The 21020-nt window shown below is 47.2% G+C and overlaps 1 protein-coding gene across 1 annotated transcript in view; it reads right to left on the reverse strand.

The window, feature by feature from the left end:
- Positions 1–5568: 5568 nt before the first annotated feature.
- LOC143282309 (chitin synthase chs-2-like) overlaps positions 5569–21020 on the reverse strand; it is a 70343-nt gene continuing 54891 nt past the window's right edge. Inside the window, exons 16-22 of the mRNA XM_076587911.1 lie at positions 19917–20070; positions 18674–18835; positions 17695–17830; positions 12969–13169; positions 10859–11718; positions 8940–9229; positions 5569–7387 (exon numbers count right to left, since the gene is read on the reverse strand). Of these exons, the coding sequence (XP_076444026.1) occupies positions 6427–7387; positions 8940–9229; positions 10859–11718; positions 12969–13169; positions 17695–17830; positions 18674–18835; positions 19917–20070 (2764 nt within the window). The 3' untranslated portion in view covers positions 5569–6426. The remainder of the gene's footprint in view (positions 7388–8939; positions 9230–10858; positions 11719–12968; positions 13170–17694; positions 17831–18673; positions 18836–19916; positions 20071–21020) is intronic.

The following is a 21020-nucleotide window of genomic DNA, read 5'->3' on the forward strand; positions in this document are numbered from 1 at the left end:
ACTGAGCTCATAGAATCAAAGACAAACATTAACATATACAATTGTAAACGGATTATTCCTCTGTGTCTGGATAAACATGCATGTTTCTATGAATATGCATGTATTTGTTGCTTTTTGTTTTGAAGATTTGTACAAAGGTAAAATTAATCTTTGTTAGATATTTCTTTCAAACTTTTGTCACAGTAAACATGTTCACATGAGTGCTTTGCAGAACCATCTTAACAGAAAATCTCTGCTCACAGATGAATGAAATAGGGATTCATGACACATTCATGCACTTCTTTTTTCTCTCTCTTGCCCATGGTCATGTAGAAACCATGGTGTTAGTTTGCTGTGTTTTTTTGGGTGTAAATTTCAGTTCACTGTTTGTGACAAAAAATACTGGTTGCTCAGCTTAGATCTGGTGAACGATAAAAGATAAAACTTGACAGCTATGACAATCTGTGAACGAGACTTGAGAAAAACCATGCTAAAACAGTTAATACAGTGAGTCATTGATCTCCTTTACTGCATAAACCACAGTCTGGACCCACCTGTTTAACTTTGTTTATAAACCAGGTAGTTCAAAACTGAAGGCAAGGAGAGTACCATTAATTGTGAACTATGTGGATTGGTTGACAGCAGTTTGCAGTGTGTGACTGTTTGATGTGAACAGATTTGCTGTACTGCTAACAGTTTCTGAAAGTGTTGTAGCATAATTGTCACAAGGCACTCAAGGACACACACTCAGTTCTGTGGGCTCTCAAGGTCTGAGCAGAGCGCACAGGTCAGGCATCTGCTTTCCTTTTAAAAAACAAACAAAAAAAACAAAAACAGATGTGGTGTCCTGTACATGGATTAGTCCCATGCTTTGACACCCCATTGAAACTGATACTTACATATTGCCGACACAAAAAAAAGGAGGAATGCATATATATTGGGCTTCTGCGTCCATCTGAACACCACAAAACAAAGCAAGTCCTTGACAGTGGAGTGCAGTCAAACACGTAGTCCATGTAAATGTGAAAACTGGTCATGCTGATGAATATATGGAAACGCAATAATGCATAATAATTATTTGTTCTGCTTAGAAAAAAAAAATACAGACACCACTTTAACTAACCAATAATCTAAGCATAGTCATGCATGCATACTTAAATGAAATGAATTTCACCGATTTTCATGTATAATTGACTACATACATGTATATGGCACAGGTATTCACAGGGAAAGTTTAGTATAGACGCAAGGAGCGAACACACCAGCTCACAAACAACATGAACAGATCTCAAATACACGCACACTTGAAAACTAAAATGGAATGCATAACTGGAATCGCATTACATCACCGAATGCTGGCGTATTCCATAACCAGACAACACGGTCTCAAGACTGTTGTATATATGCAGGCAGAATAATAATAAGTTATATTCTGGTGAACTTTAGATCAGTGACCGATAACCTCCCATCATGTACTTCGTGACGTATCCCATCACGGATTGAATGACGGAACCCACTCATCAGTCAGTCTTTTGCTCTCAGTCTCATGCCTTATCGATAAATAATTATACAAATATATTCTATTCGAGCGTATTGACATTGATGTACTAGGGGGTGGCACTGAGATTATGAACTCCACAGAAATGAAACATTTTACTTGATGGGGAACAACTTTCAGAGCAGAGCGAGTTGAAGTATTGAGTTATCTCTCTTGCTTTGTACAAACAGGGCATTCTGTTTTACTTATAGATTATCTCAGAAGTCCTTACAGTTATGAGCAGAACTTCCAATGCAGCAGAATTTATCCCAGAACACACAGGAACCAAAACACCGGATACCAAATCATTCTACTACTGCTGTTGATGAGACTGGGGGCTAACAGAATAACACCGTCCTCTCAGTTGGAGTCACTAAAATGGTGAAATACATTTTTCTTCCGAAACGGTTGGTAAGGAAATACTCATCGGTGAAACAACTTTCAACAACGGACCTTTGTTACACATTGTGCAGCATTCATAAATATGGACACGCCTTATAATGATGCCTCGTTCACTGGCACACACTCCTCACTGGCGCTAGTACCACACATCATGCAAATTATAACCGTGTTCCATTCATATCAGTCGCCACGTGTTCCACACTGTGCCACATGTACAGCAAACAACAGCCCTCACAAACTGTTACATTCATAAATACACATTCACTCTATCCAGTGCTACGCAAATATATATATATATATATACATGTACTGGTACATTACAATGATCAGTATACTGAGCGACGTTCCACGCAGTGGTACATTTGAAATCGCAATGATATAACTTCCTACATTCCTATATTCCCAGTGACACACTTCCAACGAAACGCTACATACATATATCAACAAATAAATAAACGCGGATATCTCATCGGTATTTGATGAACTTGTAAAAGTGTGATAAATCTGGTTAATTCTAGGGGAAAAAACCACCAAGTTACTTTTTTTTTTAATCAACATGAACAAATACTCTCTTCTGGTGAAGGCACATAAATGACACTGTCTGGTTAAAGACATAAAACAGAAATCTTTAATCACCTAAAATACCATTCCATTCATTTTTCATGTGTGACATGGACACTAGTGTCCAGACCGTCCTACTATTGACTTAAGCTGTTGCATTAGCAGGTTGGTAACTGGTTGCCAGAGAAACTACAGTTTCAATCGTAGCATGTGGGTGGGTGGGTGGATGACCGTGGATTTGATGAGCGTGGCCTATTTTAGTCTTGTTTCATTTTAATCATTTACCTTCTGCATCAGTATCTTTCATAGTACATTTTATAATGTATTTAAATTAATCATATGCTTATTTTGTTTGGGCATTTTATTTAACCTTATGACACTGATAGTGTTTTACACAAACCTAAGGTAGACACTTAAGGTAAAAACAGTGTGTTGGCTTTATGCCAAGTCGGGACGCATCTTTTTTTCTTTCTTTTTTTCTCAGTCGCCAACAGCAGATGTTGGGGAGTATATAATTATATAATATCTATGGACCAGTCAGCACGTTTGGACACCCGTGAAACTGAGGCAAGAAAGGCTCTTACCGTCTGTGATCTCTGTCGATGCCAGATGGCTGCCCGCGTCAGGTCGATATGTATGGCAGCCACCAGTCTCCGAGTCGTATTTACAAATTCGTGATATATCATATCAAGGGCGCTTTGCGCGTGCACCGTTGTACGCCGCTACCCCCAGGAAACGTAGGGTCGTCATCTGTGTGGTACTGTGATGTGGGCGGATTCTGCTGTGTATCAGTTGTTCAGCCTGAAGTTAGTGATACTCACTTATCTGTATTAGTAATAATAATGCCAATCACAAATTATTAAGCTCGATCGTTTCGTACATTTATATTTACACCTCGTCATCTACATCAATGCCTGTGCAGTTTGCACGACATGCCTACAGTGTGCCGTTTCTTTATGCACTGTTTCTCTATGATGATCATCATTACATTGTTTCTGGCTATACATCGTCTGCACCTGCTTCACACCATTGGTGTGTTAGTTCTTGAGCGATGTTCAGTTGAAAAACCTGATCACGTTTGTCCATCCACTGACATCCAGCTGATTACGACTGAGAAACTGCACGTGCTAATCGAAATTCAATCAGTTTCCATATCATGCATGTTCGAAGGTAGTCTTAAAAAACAAACAACAACAACAACAAAACAACAACAACAACACCCATAAACATCAACTGTAGGATACACAGAGAAACAGAACATTGCTGAATACAGAACCGTCAAGAGGCTTGCGACAAAGTAGTTAACGCTTAATTATCATTATATATATATATATATATATATATATATATATATATATATATATATCCGCTCCAGTAGTAAGTGTGTAGTAGGATGGACATCTCTGAGACCCTAAGACGACAGAAACTGATCAAAACAGCAGGGAAAATGCAGGATGAATAAAACAAAACGATTGAAAAGCCGTTGAAAGAAATACTGACAGTCGAGAAGCCAGGAAGCCAGGTGCATGAAGAGATGGGGGAGGGGGAGGGGGATGGGGGGTGTGAGGGGGGGGGGGGGGTGCAGGGGTAAACACAGAATCGCCACAAAGGCAAACACCACACTCCCTCAGTGACAGTTGTGGGCCAAAAATGTCCACCCCACGAACTGCACTGGAAGCCCCACCAATATGCCGCCCCCTCACACATGCATGTAAAACGGCTGAACCCAAATAACGGGCTTTTTGTTTTGTTTTGTTTTGTTTGTGTTGGGTTGCACGTCAAACATTGGGGAAAAAAAAAGACAGAGAGAGAGAGAGAGAAGAAAACCTTTAAACGTGGTAGCAGGGAATGAGAGATTTTGTGCGATACAAACATGCATACGAGAATGCTGCGAAAGTTGATTCGCTTTTTCGTCGGGTTCATCAACCCTAGCTCCCTCCCCCAACCACCAAACACGGCATCTCTGGTTTCAAAAAGCAACACGAACATGAGAGTCAGTTTTCTGTTAAAAAAAAAGAAGAAGAAATAAAGAAATAAAGAACGAAAGCATTGCGGATTGAACGACAACAGAGCAGCAACAACAACAACAATAAAGAATGCTTTGCCAACCTCGTGGAGAATTTGTTGAAATTAACACTGTTCAGGATGATGTGAATCGGACCATGACTGACAGATCATTCGTTTTGTTCTGAAGCGGTCCGTTTGGTCGTCGATGGGTTCACTCCCTTAGATTTAGCCTAATTATAGACAGCCGAAACTGCCACTGTCACAGACACACAGACAATGTTTTCAGCAGAAGCGTTGTCTAATCTTTCATGGATAATGTGTGACCTATATCTCAAATCTTTCCTGGTTTATCAGTTTTTCTGCCGCTCCATGTCTCCCATCAGTTGTGTCAGTGTGACTGAATCACCTTTGTAGGTATCAGTGACATAATGTGGTAGTTTATCATCATTCTTTATGGAAACATTCTCATGTCATAATCATACTGCTGACAACCTAGTCCATCATGAAACTATCACAAAAAAAAAAAAAAAAAAAAAAGAGAAAGGAGTATGACACCCAACACCTCTACGAACACACCAGCAAACCCAGGCAGCCACCAGCAAACTCAACCAAATCATCGTCAATCTCTGCAGCAAAACTGAGCATGATAATGATATTCTGTGTAAGCGTGAAGGTTCCAAAGATGGATTCAGTATTGTATATTTCCGAACAATATCATAATCCTTTCTCGAATGCCGTGAGTGAAAAATCACCCACCACCACGTTTTCTGTCCAGTAACTCACACAGTTCGAAAACTGTATCACCTAATCAAACATAATTACATATGAAACTATTGTCTACAAAAATGACATGGCGAAACAATATTTGAAATCTATTGTCCACAAAAATGACATGGTGAAAAACATTTAAAATCTATTGGGCGCAAAAACCTAGACACAAAGAATAGACAGGGGTGAGGGGAAAGGGGGGGGGGGGATAGAGAGAAAGATGACTGGGGTGGGGGCTTGGGGGGCGGGGGGGCGGGGGGGGGGGGGAGCAGAGACAGAAAGAGGGAGAGAGGGCGAGGGAGAAAAAGATAGGGGGACAGACACATAGAAAGAGAGAGCGGGTTTGCTCGTATGAATCAATTAGGTTTTATTTTGAAGACACAGTGTTCACTGGTGCACATGGAACAGAGACGACAGAGAAATATGATTCAAATAAAGAGAAAAGAACAACACACAGGAAACAAACAAACTGGTGAGTTATTTAACAAAGAGTATAAATTTCTTGAATATAATTTACAAAAGGTGTGAATACTATTTTTTTTGGGGAAAAAAATCGTTACAGCCTCCGAGCATGGGAATCTCATGACCGAAATACATTTCTGCATATGATCGGGTTGTGTAACGTGTCGCATCATTTTGTGAACATGAAATTCTGTTGTGCATATCTTCGCGGATCAACTAATATCCGCTGTAAATGATAAACATGTTGTATCTTTACTCCTTCGTGACACACACACACACACACAATATATCTGTGTGTGTGTGTGTGTGTGTGTGTGTGTGTGTGTGTGTGTGTGTGTGTGTGTGTGTGAGCATACTGTGTGCATTAATCATTGTGTTGCATGTGGAATCCGTTCCGGAACATCCGTTCAGTCAGGAAGTCATCCATTCGTTGTTCCCCTTTGTGGTTCATGTGTCTCGTGTCACTGATCACACGTGGACAATGTCTAATGTCCTTGATCATGCCTACATCGTCTCTCACCCCGTCGCCGATCCAGTATGGACCACCGGTAGTTTAAAGTAACCCTTGGTACACCGTGTCTCACGTGCATTACCCCGCGTACAGGTCACCTCTGGTGTCTATCACACGTCGTGGATCATCTGCTGTAGCCGTTAAAACGATTGACCAGAGAATGGGGTTACCTCTGGTGTCTAACAAACGTCGTGGATCATCATCTGTTGTAGCCGTTAAAACGGTTGACCAGGTCCTCTGCCGTCTGTCGGCGCGGCCCTTGCTGGGCGCGGCACCTGTGGGCCGTGTCGTGGAGGAACTGGTTGATGCTGGTCTCGCCGCCCACGTCCGCGGAGTGCTGACGCAGCAGCTTGGTGTAGCGGCGTACGAAGGCCCGGCGCAGCGTGTTGTTCTTGTCCACCAGCGGCGAGCCGCGGTGACGGCGGTTCCTGGCCCGGCCCTTGCCTCGCTCCTGCAGCACGTCGGGACAGGTGAGGTCGGACAGGGACTGCTGGAAGCCCTGGTTGTGGAACATGCCGGGGAAGGGCAGGTCAGAGGTGGACGTGCAGGGCCCGTCACTGTCCGAGGAGCGCGTCACGCCCCCGGCCATCACGTCGTGGCCATACAGCGGGCTGGAGGGCCGGCCCTCGGAGGAGCTCAGGTAGTCCATGTCCTGGTCCGTCAGGTCCTCGTCGAAGCCGCGCAGCCTCTGCAGCATGCGGGCGTACTCCACGGCCTCGCGGATGGCCTTCTTGTGGTCGTACTTCTTCCGGCAGCAGGCGATGTGCGTGGAGGCCAGGATGTGCAGCAGGGTGCCCCAGCGGTGCCGCAGCATGGCGAAGAACTGCACGAGCAGGATGAAGGCGAACACCACGAGGAAGACCAGCCCCAGAGGCTCTATGGGCAGCGGGTCCCCGCCGGGCCTGGGGATGTGCAGGCTGACCTTGTCCTTGACGCTCTGCATCATGAAGATGATGATGATCCAGAACGCGTTCAGCATGAAGAAGGCGAAGGCCACGTTGTTGCGCATGGACTTGAGGTCGGCGGCCATCTTGGCCTCGTGCACCTTGTCCGTGCTGATGGGGTGCAGGTACTTTGCGATGCAGCGCTGCCAGAACTCGATCTCCCGCATGGGCAGGTACTGCACCTCGCCCTTCTTCAGCCCGGAATCCTCCAGCCACCTGAGGTTGGAAGGGGCACAGGAAAAGAGCTCTGTTTAGTTGTACGCTCACACACATGCACATCTGGTAAGGAAGGAATAGTGTTCACACATACACACCTTGTTACTGTGTTCAATATCCCCTCACACATACACACCTAGTTGTATTGTATTGTATCGAATGATATTGTATTGTATTGTATTCATTTCATTGTATTGTATTGTGTTGCATTGCATTGCATTGTATTGTATTGCATTGGATTGTATTGTATTGTATGCCAAGTCATTTTTGGCTTTAAATATTGTGATACAGATTTTTATTATTTTCATGTTGGTGTTGCGATATGAGATTTTATCCTTCAGGTATTGTTGTTTGACAAGCATGTTGAGTGTTATGCGTGATGGTTTTGTGTGTGTACATACAAAAATTACTGTTAGTGTTTCGTTGGATGTTTATGCAGGGCTATGTTTGTTCAGTTGTCATTTTAGTGCTTAAATGCACGTTTTACACGTCAATTTTCACAACACACAGCGCAGTTAAGCATGCTTTGCACGGAAGGCGCTACATAAAGTATATTTATCATCATTACTATTACTGTCATCATCATCAACATCATCATCATCATCATTGTTATGATGATGATGATGATAATTGTTATCATTATCATTACTATCATTTAGTTTTTTTTTTGTTTTTGTTTTTTAAATCATCATTTATATTCTTCTTCTTCTGTCATCATCATCATCATCATCATCATCATTAGTTTTAGATCAGAGGTCGGGGTTGATTTCAATATCCTAATACTACTACTATTACGATCATCATCATCATCATCATCATCATCACTATCTAATTATTTCTTTTTTGCTATATTACTATTATTAGGCCTATTTGGAGTACAGTGTCGGCCAAGTGGTAACGAGTTCGCCTAGGAAGCAAGAGAATCTGAGCGCACTGGTTCAAATCCCACAGTCACCAGCATTTTCACCCCCTCCACTAGCCCTTTGAGTGGTGGTCTGAACGCTAGTCATTCGGTTGAGACGATAAAGGTAGGTCCCGCGTGCAGCATGCACTTAGCGTACGTTAACGAACCTACGGCAACAAAAGGGTTGTCCCTGGCAAGATTCTGTAGAAAAAATCCACGTCGATAGGAAAAACAAATGCAACTGCAGGGAGAAACACACACACACACGCACACACACACACACACACGCACGCACACACACACACACACACGCACGCACACACACACACACACACACACACACACACACACACACACACGCACACACACACAAAAGGTGGCGCTCTCAGTGTAGCGACGCGCTCTCCTGTAAAGAGCAGCCCGAGTTTCACACAGAGAAATCTGTTGTGACAAAAAGAGTAATGCAATACAATACAATACAATACAATACAATACATACAGCAGCCCGAATTTCACACAGAGAAATCTGTTATCACAAAAAGAGTGATACAATCTAATACAATCCAACCCAACCCAACCCAACCCAACCCAACCCAACCCAACACCACCATCAGTCTTCTCATCACCCCGTCACACCGTGCCCCTCACCTCGGGTTGATCAGCTCGTCCCGCTCCTCATCCATCAGGAGGAGGTCGTCCTGCTCCGTGGAGGAGGAGGTGGAGGAGGCGTCTCCCTGCTCCGCGTCCTCCTCCTGAATGTGCTCGATGTTGCTGGCCGACCTTCGCGAGTGCCGCGACCGGGAGGACGATCGGCGCCGCTGGTGGAAAGACCCGCCCCCTCCGCCCCCGCCTCCTGTGGCGCCGCTGTTGTTGTTGTTGCCGCTGCTGCTGGCTACAGTCCTCAGGCCTGTCTCCACCTTGTCCAGCTTCTCCATCACCTGGGGGACAGGCGACAGCAGGCGGTGACAATGGTTGTTCGGTCACTGAGCCCTGCTTACTGTCTGCTTACTTTTTTTTACTCTTATTCGTTTATTTATTTATTTGTTCATTAATTCATTAATTTAATGATGTATCCATTTACTCCTTTATGCTTTTTGTCTCCTCGAGGCCTGTCTAAGCGCGTTGGGCTGCGCTGTCGGCCATGCATCTGCTTAGCAGATGTGGTGTAGTGTATATGGATTTATCTGAACACAGTGAGGCCTCCTTGCGTAACTGAACTGAAATGAATGATGATGAGCCCTGCGTTGCCCAAGCATTGCTTTGGCGTCAAAACTCGGTCGTCTCATCAAGGCTGTTTCCAAATTCCATTCATACACATAATAACCCGCATAGAAAACGACCTAACTTCTACAGTACTTCCGGATGTGTCCACATGTAATATTGGAGGAGAAACAGTGTGGTTTGTGCGTTATTCTGCATCGGTGTGGAATGGAAGCCTGACGAGGCTACAAACTCCCCAGACTTGAATGGGTGAAAGGTTAGAGGTTCTCGTGGCCTTTTTACGGCCATCATGGCAATAGATTCCTCCTGTCCACTGTATCAACGGGCTCGGCGTAGGAAGGCTGGGCCCAGTCCTCTCCTTCCGCTGTGTTAACCTCCACCAGCCGGTCAGGTGACCGTTCACGTTTGAGATAAATCGGAGTGAAGTGCTTTTTCTGCCGACACTGCACCGTACCGAAACGGGGATTCGAACCGACTCTGCACCGGTCATCATTGTTGATGGTCATGCAGCGCCTGTCCTCCATCAGAGACCAAGCTCCGGGCATTCCGCACAGCTCAGGCTGTCTTCCTGGGTACAGCCGGCTGACAGCTGCCTGTTATTCTGTCGGGTTTCAGTCAATCGCATAAATACACATGTATGTTGCACAACGACAATGACAACAAAATAACAATCGGACAAGGACAATGATAACGACAATACTAATGACAACGGCAACAATGACAATCACAACACTGATAACAATGACAACGACAATGACAACGTTTATTGTCCATTCACCGTAGAATCCCTTCGGACAAGGTGGCATTACAAAGTAATACTACTCGTGAGCACAATTCTTGAAATACTCACGTACTACCACCCTCTCCTCCACCTTACAATAAAAACAACAACTACAACAACAACAACAAAACAAAACAAAACAAAACAACAACAACAACAAAACAACAACAAAGAAAGAAAGAAAGAAACAAACAAAAAACAACAACAAACAAAAAACAACAAAAAAAAACACCACCCAAAAACAGACCGACAATATACACGAATCGGGACACATACAGCCCCAGCAAAGCTCACAACCACACGCTTCTCGTTGTTGTTGTCGCTGTTATTATCATTTTTATGATGATGATGGTGATGATGACAGTGGCAATAATGATGATGATGACGATGATGATGACGATGACGATGATGATGATGATGACGATGACGATGACAATGACAATGGCAGTGACGATGACAATGATGATGATGACAATGACAATGATACTGACAATAATGAGACAATGACAGTGATGATGACGATGACAATGATAATGACGATGACGGTGATGACGACGACGGCCACCTGTCTGAGGATCTCAGTGTTGATGTCAGGACTGCGGTGGCCGCACAGCCTCCTCATGGCGCGGAAGAAGCGGCCACAGCACGCGCTCTCCTCCTCCTGCCTCTGCACCCAGGCCAGCCAGCCCTGTGTACCCCCCGCCCGGGGCGTGCGCTCCTCCTGGGCCTTCTGCACGCGAGAGGCCATCTCCCGCGTGCCCCAGGACACCACGTGCAGGTTGCACATGCCGTACACCATCAGCAGCACGTAGCCGGCAGGGATGCACAGGAAGTAGAGGGCGCCCCCTAGCAGGCAGAGGAACTCCTGCGGGTGGAAGAGGGCGGAGATGACGAAGATGGCCAGGAGGAGGAGGAGGAAGATGGCGTTGGGCGAGATGACAGTGTCCTCGGCCACCTGCACCACGGTGCCCACGATGACGGCCATCATGAGCAGGGAGTAGATGGCGCTGAGGATGGCGGCCAGGTTGAGCTGCACCTGGGGTTTTGTCAGGAAGCAGACTACCAGGTAGACGGCGATGGGCCCGATGGACAGCACATAGCTCTGCCACAGCGAGATGCGCATCACGGCGTTGAAGGCCCCGGCCATCATGAGCAGGATGGTGGAAGGGCCCAGCACGGTGGAGATCATCAGCAGGCCCTGGTAGCACATGTACAGGTAGGAGATGTTGTCGTTGATACTGACTGTGGTGCGGTAGCTCTGCAGCAGGTCCATGATGTTGGCCAGAGTGGACGGGATCCAGCGGCGCCGCTGGTTGAAGAACTCCTGGAAGCGCTCCGGGGCGTGCGTCATGGCGTCCGAGGCAGCACAGTACTCCACACGGTACCCCTGCTGCAGCATCAGGGTGCTGAGCCAGCGGTCCTCACCTGGAGACAGTGACACGGCACGGGGTGAGTGTATCTGGGGGTGTGGTGTGGTGTGGTGTGGTGTGGTGTGGTGTGTGTGGTGTGGTGTGGTGTGTTGCGTTGTGTTGTGTGGTGTGTGTGGTGTGGTGTGGTGTGGTATAGTGTGGTGTAGTGTGTGTGGTGTGGTGTGTTGCGTTGGGTGGTGTGTGTGGTGTGTGTGGTGTGGTGTGGTGTGTGTGGTGTGGTGTGGTGTGGTGTGGTGTGTTGTGGTGTTGTGATGTGTTGTGTTGTGTTGTGTTGTGATGTGTTGTGTGGTGTGTTGTGTTGTGGTATGGCGTTTTGATTTTTGTTGTGTTGTGTTGTGTTGTGCGTTGTGATGTGATGTGTTGTGTTGTGTTGTGTTGTGATGTGTTGTGCGCTGTGATGTGGTGTGTTGTGTTGTGTTGTGTTGTGTTGTGTTGTGCGTTGTGATGTGATGTGTTGTGTTGTGTTGTGTTGTGATGTGTTGTGCGCTGTGATGTGGTGTGATGTGTTGTGATGTGATGTGGTGCGCTGTGATGTGGTGTGATGTGTTGTGATGTGATGTGGTGCGCTGTGATGTGGTGTGATGTGTTGTGCGTTGTGATATGGTGTGATGTGTTGTGATGTGATGTGGTGTGTTGTGATGTGGTGTGATGTGTTGTGTTGTGATGTGGTGTGTATCTGAACCTACCCACGAACTCCTCCCCTCCCACCCACCCTGAACGTACTGCGGGTAGTGCCTGGCCTCAGGAGAAGAATGGGTGGGGTATATCCTGGTGACGTCACACCTAAAGTTCTCCCGGTCTGGATTTCCCCCTCTAACTCCACTCACCCACACCATCTTCCACCCCTACCCATCAGCCACCCACTCCCACCCATCCACCCCTATTCGCCCCTTCCGTGCACCCCGATCATGCTGCAGGTAGGATCGGGTAGCGTGGGTCCTCAGTACGTCACACGTACACCCCCCTCCCCTTACCCCCCTACCCCCCACCTATCCAAACCACCTCTTACCCATCCACCCGAACCCACCCACTTCACCCTTTACAGGCATCCTGATTATACTGCAGGCCAGTGCCTGGTTTCAGGGGATCGAGTGGTGTAGGTCCTCATGACGTCACACCTACACCCCTCACTGTCTAAAACCCACCCCTCCATCCACCACTGCCCACCCACCCACCCACAGCCAACCACACCTATCCACCCGCCCATCCACCCGCATCCACCCGCATCCACCACGTTCCACGCACCCTGATCGTACTGCAGGTAGTGCCTGGCCTCCGAAGACCGGGTGGCGTAGGTCCTCATGACGTTGTCGTCCATGAGGGTGGATCCCCGGAAGAGGGAGAAGCAGCCAGGGCTGCACAGCACGCACCCCAACATGTGCTCCGCCGCCTTCTGCAGCCAGTGGCCGACCGCGTACTCGAACCTCTGGTACCACACCATGGGCCCTGTGGTCCCAATGGAACAGGTTACAACACACCTCTGTGGTCACAGTGGGACAGGTTACAACACACCTTTGTGGTCACAGTGAGACAGGTTACAACACACCTGTGTGGTCACAGTGGGACAGGTTACAACACACCTCTGTGGTCACTGTGGGACAGGTTACAACACACCTTTGTCTGTGGTCACTGTGGGACAGGTTACAACACACCTTTGTCTGTGGTCACTGTGGGACAGGTTACAACACACCTTTGTCTGTGGTCACAGTGGGACAGGTTACAACACACCTCTGTGGTCACTGTGGGACAGGTTACAACACACCTGTGTCTGTGGTCACAGTGGGACAGGTTACAACACACCTTTGTCTGTGGTCACAGTGGGACAGGTTACAACACACCTGTGTCTGTGGTCACAGTGGGACAGGTTACAACACACCTTTGTCTGTGGTCACAGTGGGACAGGTTACAACACACCTCTGTGGTCACTGTGGGACAGGTTACAACACACCTGTGTCTGTGGTCACTGTGGGACAGGTTACAACACACCTGTGTCTGTGGTCATAGTGGGACAGGTTACAACACACCTTTGTCTGTGGTCACAGTGGGACAGGTTACAACACACCTCTGTGGTCACTGTGGGACAGGTTACGACACACCTTTGTGGTCACAGCGGGACAGGTTACAACACACCTGTGTGGTCACAATGGAACAGGTTACAACACACCTCTGTGGTCACAGCGGGACAGGTTACAACACACCTTTGTCTGTGGTCATAGTGGGACAGGTTACATCACACCTGTGTGGTCACAGTGGGACAGGTTACAACACACCTGTGTGGTCACAATGGAACAGGTTACAACACACCTCTGTGGTCACAGCGGGACAGGTTACAACACACCTTTGTCTGTGGTCATAGTGGGACAGGTTACATCACACCTGTGTGGTCATAGTGGGACAGGTTACAACACACCTGTGTGGTCATAGTGGGACAGGTTACAACACACCTTTGTCTGTGGTCATAGTGGGACAGGTTACAACACACCTGTGTGGTCATAGTGGGACAGGTTACAGCACACCTTTGTGGTCACTGTGGGGACAGGTTACAACACACCTGTGTGGTCATAGTGGGACAGGTTACAACACACCTTTGTGGTCACAGTGGGACAGGTTACAGCACACCTGTGTGGTCATAGTGGGACAGGTTACAGCACACCTGTGTGGTCATAGTGGGACAGGTTACAACACACCTTTGTGGTCACTGTGGGACAGGTTACAACACACCTGTGTGGTCATAGTGGGACAGGTTACAACACACCTGTGTGGTCATAGTGGGACAGGTTACAGCACACCTCTGTGGTCACAGCGGGACAGGTTACAACACACCTTTGTCTGTGGTCACAGTGGGACAGGTTACAGCACACCTGTGTGGTCACAGTGGGACAGGTTACAACACACCTGTGTGGTCATAGTGGGACAGGTTACAACACACCTGTATGGTCATAGTGGGACAGGTTACAACACACCTTTGTGTGTGGTCACAGCGGGACAGGTTACAACACACCTTTGTCTGTGGTCACAGTGGGACAGGTTAGAGCACACCTGTGTGGTCACAGTGGGACAGGTTACAGCACACCTGTATGGTCATAGTGGGACAGGTTACAACACACCTTTGTGTGTGGTCACAGTGGGACAGGTTACAGCACACCTGTGTGGTCACAGTGGGACAGGTTACAACACACCTGTGTGATCACTGTGGGACAGGTTACAACACACCTGTGTGGTCACTGTGGGGACAGGTTACAACACACCTGTGTGATCACAGTGGGACAGGTTACAACACACCTGTGTGGTCACAGTGGGACAGGTTACAACACACCTGTGTGGTCACAGTGGGACAGGTTACAACACACCTGTGTGATCACAGTGGGACAGGTTACAACACACCTGTGTCTGTGGTCACAGTGGGACAGGTTACAACACACCTGTGTGGTCACAGTGGGACAGGTTACAACACACCTGTGTGGTCACAGTGGGACAGGTTACAACACACCTGTGTGGTCACAGTGGGACAGGTTACAACACACCTGTGTGGTCACAGTGGGACAGGTTACAACACACCTTTGTGGTCACAGTGGGACAGGTTACAACACACCTGTGTGGTCACAGTGGGACAGGTTACAACACACCTGTGTGGTCACAGTGGAACAGGTTACAACACACCTTTGTCTGTGGTCACAGTGGGACAGGTTACAGCACACCTGTGTGGTCACAGTGGGACAGGTTACAACACACCTGTGTGGTCACAGTGGGACAGGTTACAACACACCTGTGTGGTCACAGTGGGACAGGTTACAACACACCTGTGTGGTCACAGTGGGACAGGTTACAACACACCTGTGTGATCACTGTGGGACAGGTTACAACACACCTGTGTGACCACAGTGGGACAGGTTACAACACACCTGTGTGGTCATAGTGGGACAGGTTACAGCACACCTGTGTGGTCACTGTGGGACAGGTTACAACACACCTGTGTGGTCACAGTGGGACAGGTTACAACACACCTGTGTGGTCACAGTGGGACAGGTTACAACACACCTGTGTCTGTGGTCACAGTGGAACAGGTTACAACACACCTCTGTGGTCACAGTGGGACAGGTTACAACACACCTGTGTCTGTGGTCACAGTGGGACAGGTTACAACACACCTCTGTGGTCACAGTGGGACAGGTTACAACACACCTGTGTCTGTGGTCACAGTGGGACAGGTTACAACACACCTGTGTCTGTGGTCACTGTGGGGACAGGTTACAACACACCTGTGTCTGTGGTCACAGTGGGACAGGTTACAACACAGCTGTGTGATCACAGTGGGACAGGTTACAACACACCTGTGTGGTCACAGTGGGACAGATTACAACACACCTGTGTGATCACAGTGGGACAGGTTACTACAGCACACCTGTGTGGTCACAGTGGGACAGGTTACAACACACCTGTGTGGTCACAGTGGGACAGGTTACAACACACCTGTGTGGTCACAGTGGGACAGGTTACAACACACCTGTGTCTTTCTTTTTGTTGTAATATAGCCAAACCGACCATGCAGGGCCATGATTGTTATACAACCATAAATATCCGTTCTACATACCCTGATAACAACAACAGCAGCAGCAGCACAAACATGGAAACCAAAATTAGGAGCAAGTACAATCGCATTCATGCACAGGACATCCTCTCAAGTCGCACCACCATTCTGCCAATTTATAATCTTTTATATTGAGACCGGTTATAAACTCTTTTATGAATATTATGTTGGAATGGTTCTTTATGACTGACCTATGTAAGGAATGGTTCTTTATGACTGACCTATGTAAGGAATGGTTCTTTATGACTGACCTATGTAAGGAATGGTTCTTTATGACTGACCTATACAAGGAATGGTTCTTTATGACTGACCAATGTAAGGAATGGTTCTTTATGACTGACCTATGTAAGGAATGGTTCTTTATGACTGACCTATGCAAGGAATGGTTCTTTATGACTGATCAATGTAAGGAATGGTTCTTTATGACTGACCTATACAAGGAATGGTTCTTTATGACCGACCTATGTAAGGGAATGGTTCTTTATGACCGACCAATGTAAGGAATGGTTCTTTATGACTGACCAATGTAAGGAATGGTTCTTTATGACTGACCTATACAAGGAATGGTTCTTTATGACTGACCTATACAAGGAATGGTTCTTTATGACTGACCTATGCAAGGAATGGTTCTTTATGACTGACCTATACAAGGAATGGTTCTTTATGACTGACCTATGCAAGGAATGGTTCTTTATGACTGACCAATGTAAGGAATGGTTCTTTATGACCGACCTATGTAAGGAATGGTTCTTTATGACTGACCAATGTAAGGAATGGTTCTTTATGACTGACCTATGTAAGGAATGGTTCTTTATGACTGACCAATGTAAGGAATGGTTCTTTATGACTGACCAATGTAAGGAATGGTTCTTTATGACTGGCCTATGCAAGGAATGGTTCTTTATGACCGACCTATGTAAGGAATGGTTCTTTATGACCGACCTATGTAAGGAATGGTTCTTTATGACCGACCTATGTAAGGAATGGGTCTTTATGGCTGACCTATGCAAGGAATGGTTCTTTATGGCTGACCTATGCAAGGAATGGTTCTTTATGACTGACCTATGCAAGGAATGGTTCTTTATGACTGACCAATGTAAGGAATGAATCTTTATGACTGACCTATGCAAGGAATGGTTCTTTATGACTGACCTATGCAAGGAATGGTTCTTTATGACTGACCTATGCAAGGAATGGTTCTTTATGACTGACCAATGTAAGGAATGGGAATGGTTCTTTATGACTGACCTATGCAAGGAATGGTTCTTTATGGCTGACCTATGCAAGGAATGGTTCTTTATGACTGACCAATGTAAGGAATGGTTCTTTATGACTGACCAATGTAAGGAATGGCTCGTCGTGTCCTGTAAGGACGTGACCTACCTGAGCCCACGGGGTGGATCCGGCCACAGGCAGCTCCCACTTTCTTGCTCTTCTTCATGCGGTCCACCAGCAGCTGTACAGCGTGCGGCTTGAAGTCCACGTCCCCGTCCAGGGCCAGAATGTACGTGTTCTCCGCCTGGAGCGCGGGGCAGTGTATAGTATTTGTATTGTATTTCTCTTTTTTGTTTTTTGTTTGTTTTTGGTCACAACAGATTTCTGTGTGTGAAATTCGGTCTGCTCTCTCCAGAGAGACGCGTTGTGTGTGTGTGTGTGTGTGTGTGTGTGTGTGTGTGTGTGTGTGTGTGTGTGTGTGTGTGTCTGTGTGTGTCTGTGTGTGTCTGTGTGTGTGTGTCTGTCTGTCTGTGTCTGTAAATTGCCTCTGTGTGTGTGTGTGTGTGTGTGTGTCTGTGTCTGTGTGTCTGTGTGTGTCTGCATGTGTCTGTAGAATACGTGTGTGTGTGTGTGTGTGTGTGTGCGTGCGTGCGTGCTGTGCTTGTGTGTCTGTGTCTATACCTGTGTATATGTTTGTGTGTATGTGTGCGCCCAACACTCAGCTTATATCACAGATTGGCATATTTATGTTTACAGTTGGGCCAGCAGCAAAGTGAGAGCTGTGTTGTCAATGGTTTCTCCATTGCAATGGGAAATCATTTACAGCTTAGTCTTTTGTGAAGGACAATGACTCTCAAACAAGGAGGCAAAATTGCACTGGCTCTTAGTGCTGCAGCTTTGGGGGCTAGTTGACCTTTGGGAACCATTCCAAAGCCGACTGTCCTAAAAACACTCTTGGCCGAGAGAGTGGGGATGTAACTTGGGCAAGACACTCTCCACTATTATCAAATTCTGGCCAAGATAGTCGGGACAGTAGTTGCCTCCTCTGCTGTTCTGATGATCATAATCGGACACGACTGACTATCGTATGGTGTGTGTGTGTGTGTGTGTGTGTGTGTGTGTGTGACTGACACCAGCAGACACAGACCTGAATGAGCACACGTTCAGGGATGTACTTGAAGAGGTTGCCCTTGATGAAGTGCCCGCCAGAGTTACGTCTCTTGTCGTCACGCTCCACAGAGGACTGTGATTGGATGTCTTCCTGTTGCCCCAGCAACCGGTAGCCCAGCAAGTAGTACATGTACATCACCTGTCAACAAAAAGAGAACGTTTATCACTGAGTCTGCCGACAGAAGAAGAAGAAGAAGAAGAAGAAGAAGAAGAAATACCACTCCCACTACCTATCATTTATTCTAACTAGTTTATGCAGGGTACATTTTGACACGAAGCTCATAATACAGTCTTGTCAAGTTGTCCAAATAACCAAGACTGACATCCACAGCAGCATCTTACGCATCCCCGTTCATGCCAAATGTAGAGATACAATACAATACAAACTATCAGGAAGATCACTCTATGTCCTTGGTGGTGTGACTGAACCATGATCTTCGTGTGACCCTACATCTGTCATTGACCCTCGACCTGGATAATCAGCATGACCTTGCCACGCTAACCAGGCTACACCCTCCCCCCCCTCCCCCACCCTCACCCCTACAGGCAGCATGCATATTTCTTCTGCACAGCCTGGATTATTATGACCTTGCCACATGAACTGGGCCATACCCCCCCCTACCCCCGCCCACCCACCACCCTACAAGCAGCGCGTATCCTGCTAAACAGCCTGGATTACCCATTATGAACTCCCCCACCCACCCCCCCGAACCCCCAACACCTCTACCCCAACAAGCAGCAACGTATCCTTCTTCTGCACAGCCTGGATTAATCATTATAACCTTGCCACGCTAACTGGGCCATACAACACCTCCACCCCACCCCCTCTCCACCCCTATAAGCAGCGCATATCCTTCTAAACAAGTCTTATGTCATGATCTTAGATTAGCAGACTATAAATAGATAAACGAAAAACGATCCTTTTAAACAGCCTGGATTAATCACTAAACCTTGCCACGCTAACTGGGCCATACAACCCCCCCCCCCGCCCTACACACACACATACACACCCCACCTACCCCTCCCCCCCCACCCCCGACCCCCCACCTCTTCCCCTATCATCAGCGCATATCGTTCTAAACAGCCTGGATTAATCAATATGACCTTGCCATGGTAACTGGACCATACAACCTCAAACCCACCCCACCCCCCACCCCCCCTCACCCTACCACCGGCCCATACCAGCAGCACGCATGCCTGTCGTTGGACAGCGCACTGACCTGTGACCACCTCTTCTTGTGGCGGATCTTGTTGCGGTCCTTGAAGTGCACGATCAGCAGGTTCCCGCCGGGCAGGGTCCACACCAGCCGGCCTCCGTACGGCGTCGGGATTTTCACGGGGGGCAGCAGCGTCACCTCGCTCTCGTGGATGGCGCTGGACACACACACACACACACACACACACACACAAACACACAGACGCACGCACGCGCACACACACACACACACACACACGCGCGCGCGCGCGCATACGCATGCTCGCACGATCAGATACATACAGACACACACACACACACACGTACGCATGCACGCACAATCAGATACACACATATAGACTCACACGCACACAGACAACATTAACCAGCAGTGAGTACCTGGATTTCTTTTCTTCCCATTACCTTTTCCCTCTCTCTCTCTCTCTCTCTCTCTCTCTCTCTCTCTCTCTCTCTATATATATATATATATATATATATATATATAAAGATATATATATATTACTGTGTCCTTTCCTCCTTACTCTCAATCAGTTTTGTCCACTTAAAATCCATCTTTCTTTCTCCCTGAGTAAAGGGGTAATGAATGTGTCCCTGTCTGTGCGCGCGCATACTTGCGTGCATACGTGTTTGCGAGCCTGTGTACTCGCCCAGAGTTTTATTTATTGATATATTTGTTTTGGTTTTTTTTACGATTTTTTCTGCGCATAGGCTTAAACTCTTCAGCAACTATATACTGAACTTTTGCCTGGGGACAAGTACACTGTCTCAAGCAGGCTGTCTTAAACACACATATAACGCAACAAGTTTTCTAAACACTTCGCCATTCTTTCCTTTTGATGTGTCTGTCGAAGTGTCAATAGTTAAATCCCCCCCCCCAGGTCCCCCTCCGTCCTCCACCTATTTGTTTACTTACCATGCCTTCAGTCCTATCTCTCGGTCCATCTAAGTGTATTTGCACTCGCTATTTATTCAAGTGGTCGGCTGCCTTCTTTGCACGTTTGCTGAGAGTAGCTAGCTGAGAGTTAAACACTGGGAAGCGGGGGGTGGGAGGTGTGTGGGGAGGGGGTGGGGGGTGGGGGGTAGTGGGAATCAACTTCAAGGTACCAAA

This window comes from Babylonia areolata, chromosome 5 (assembly GCF_041734735.1).
Source record: "Babylonia areolata isolate BAREFJ2019XMU chromosome 5, ASM4173473v1, whole genome shotgun sequence".
NCBI classification, from domain to species: domain Eukaryota; kingdom Metazoa; phylum Mollusca; class Gastropoda; order Neogastropoda; family Buccinidae; genus Babylonia; species Babylonia areolata.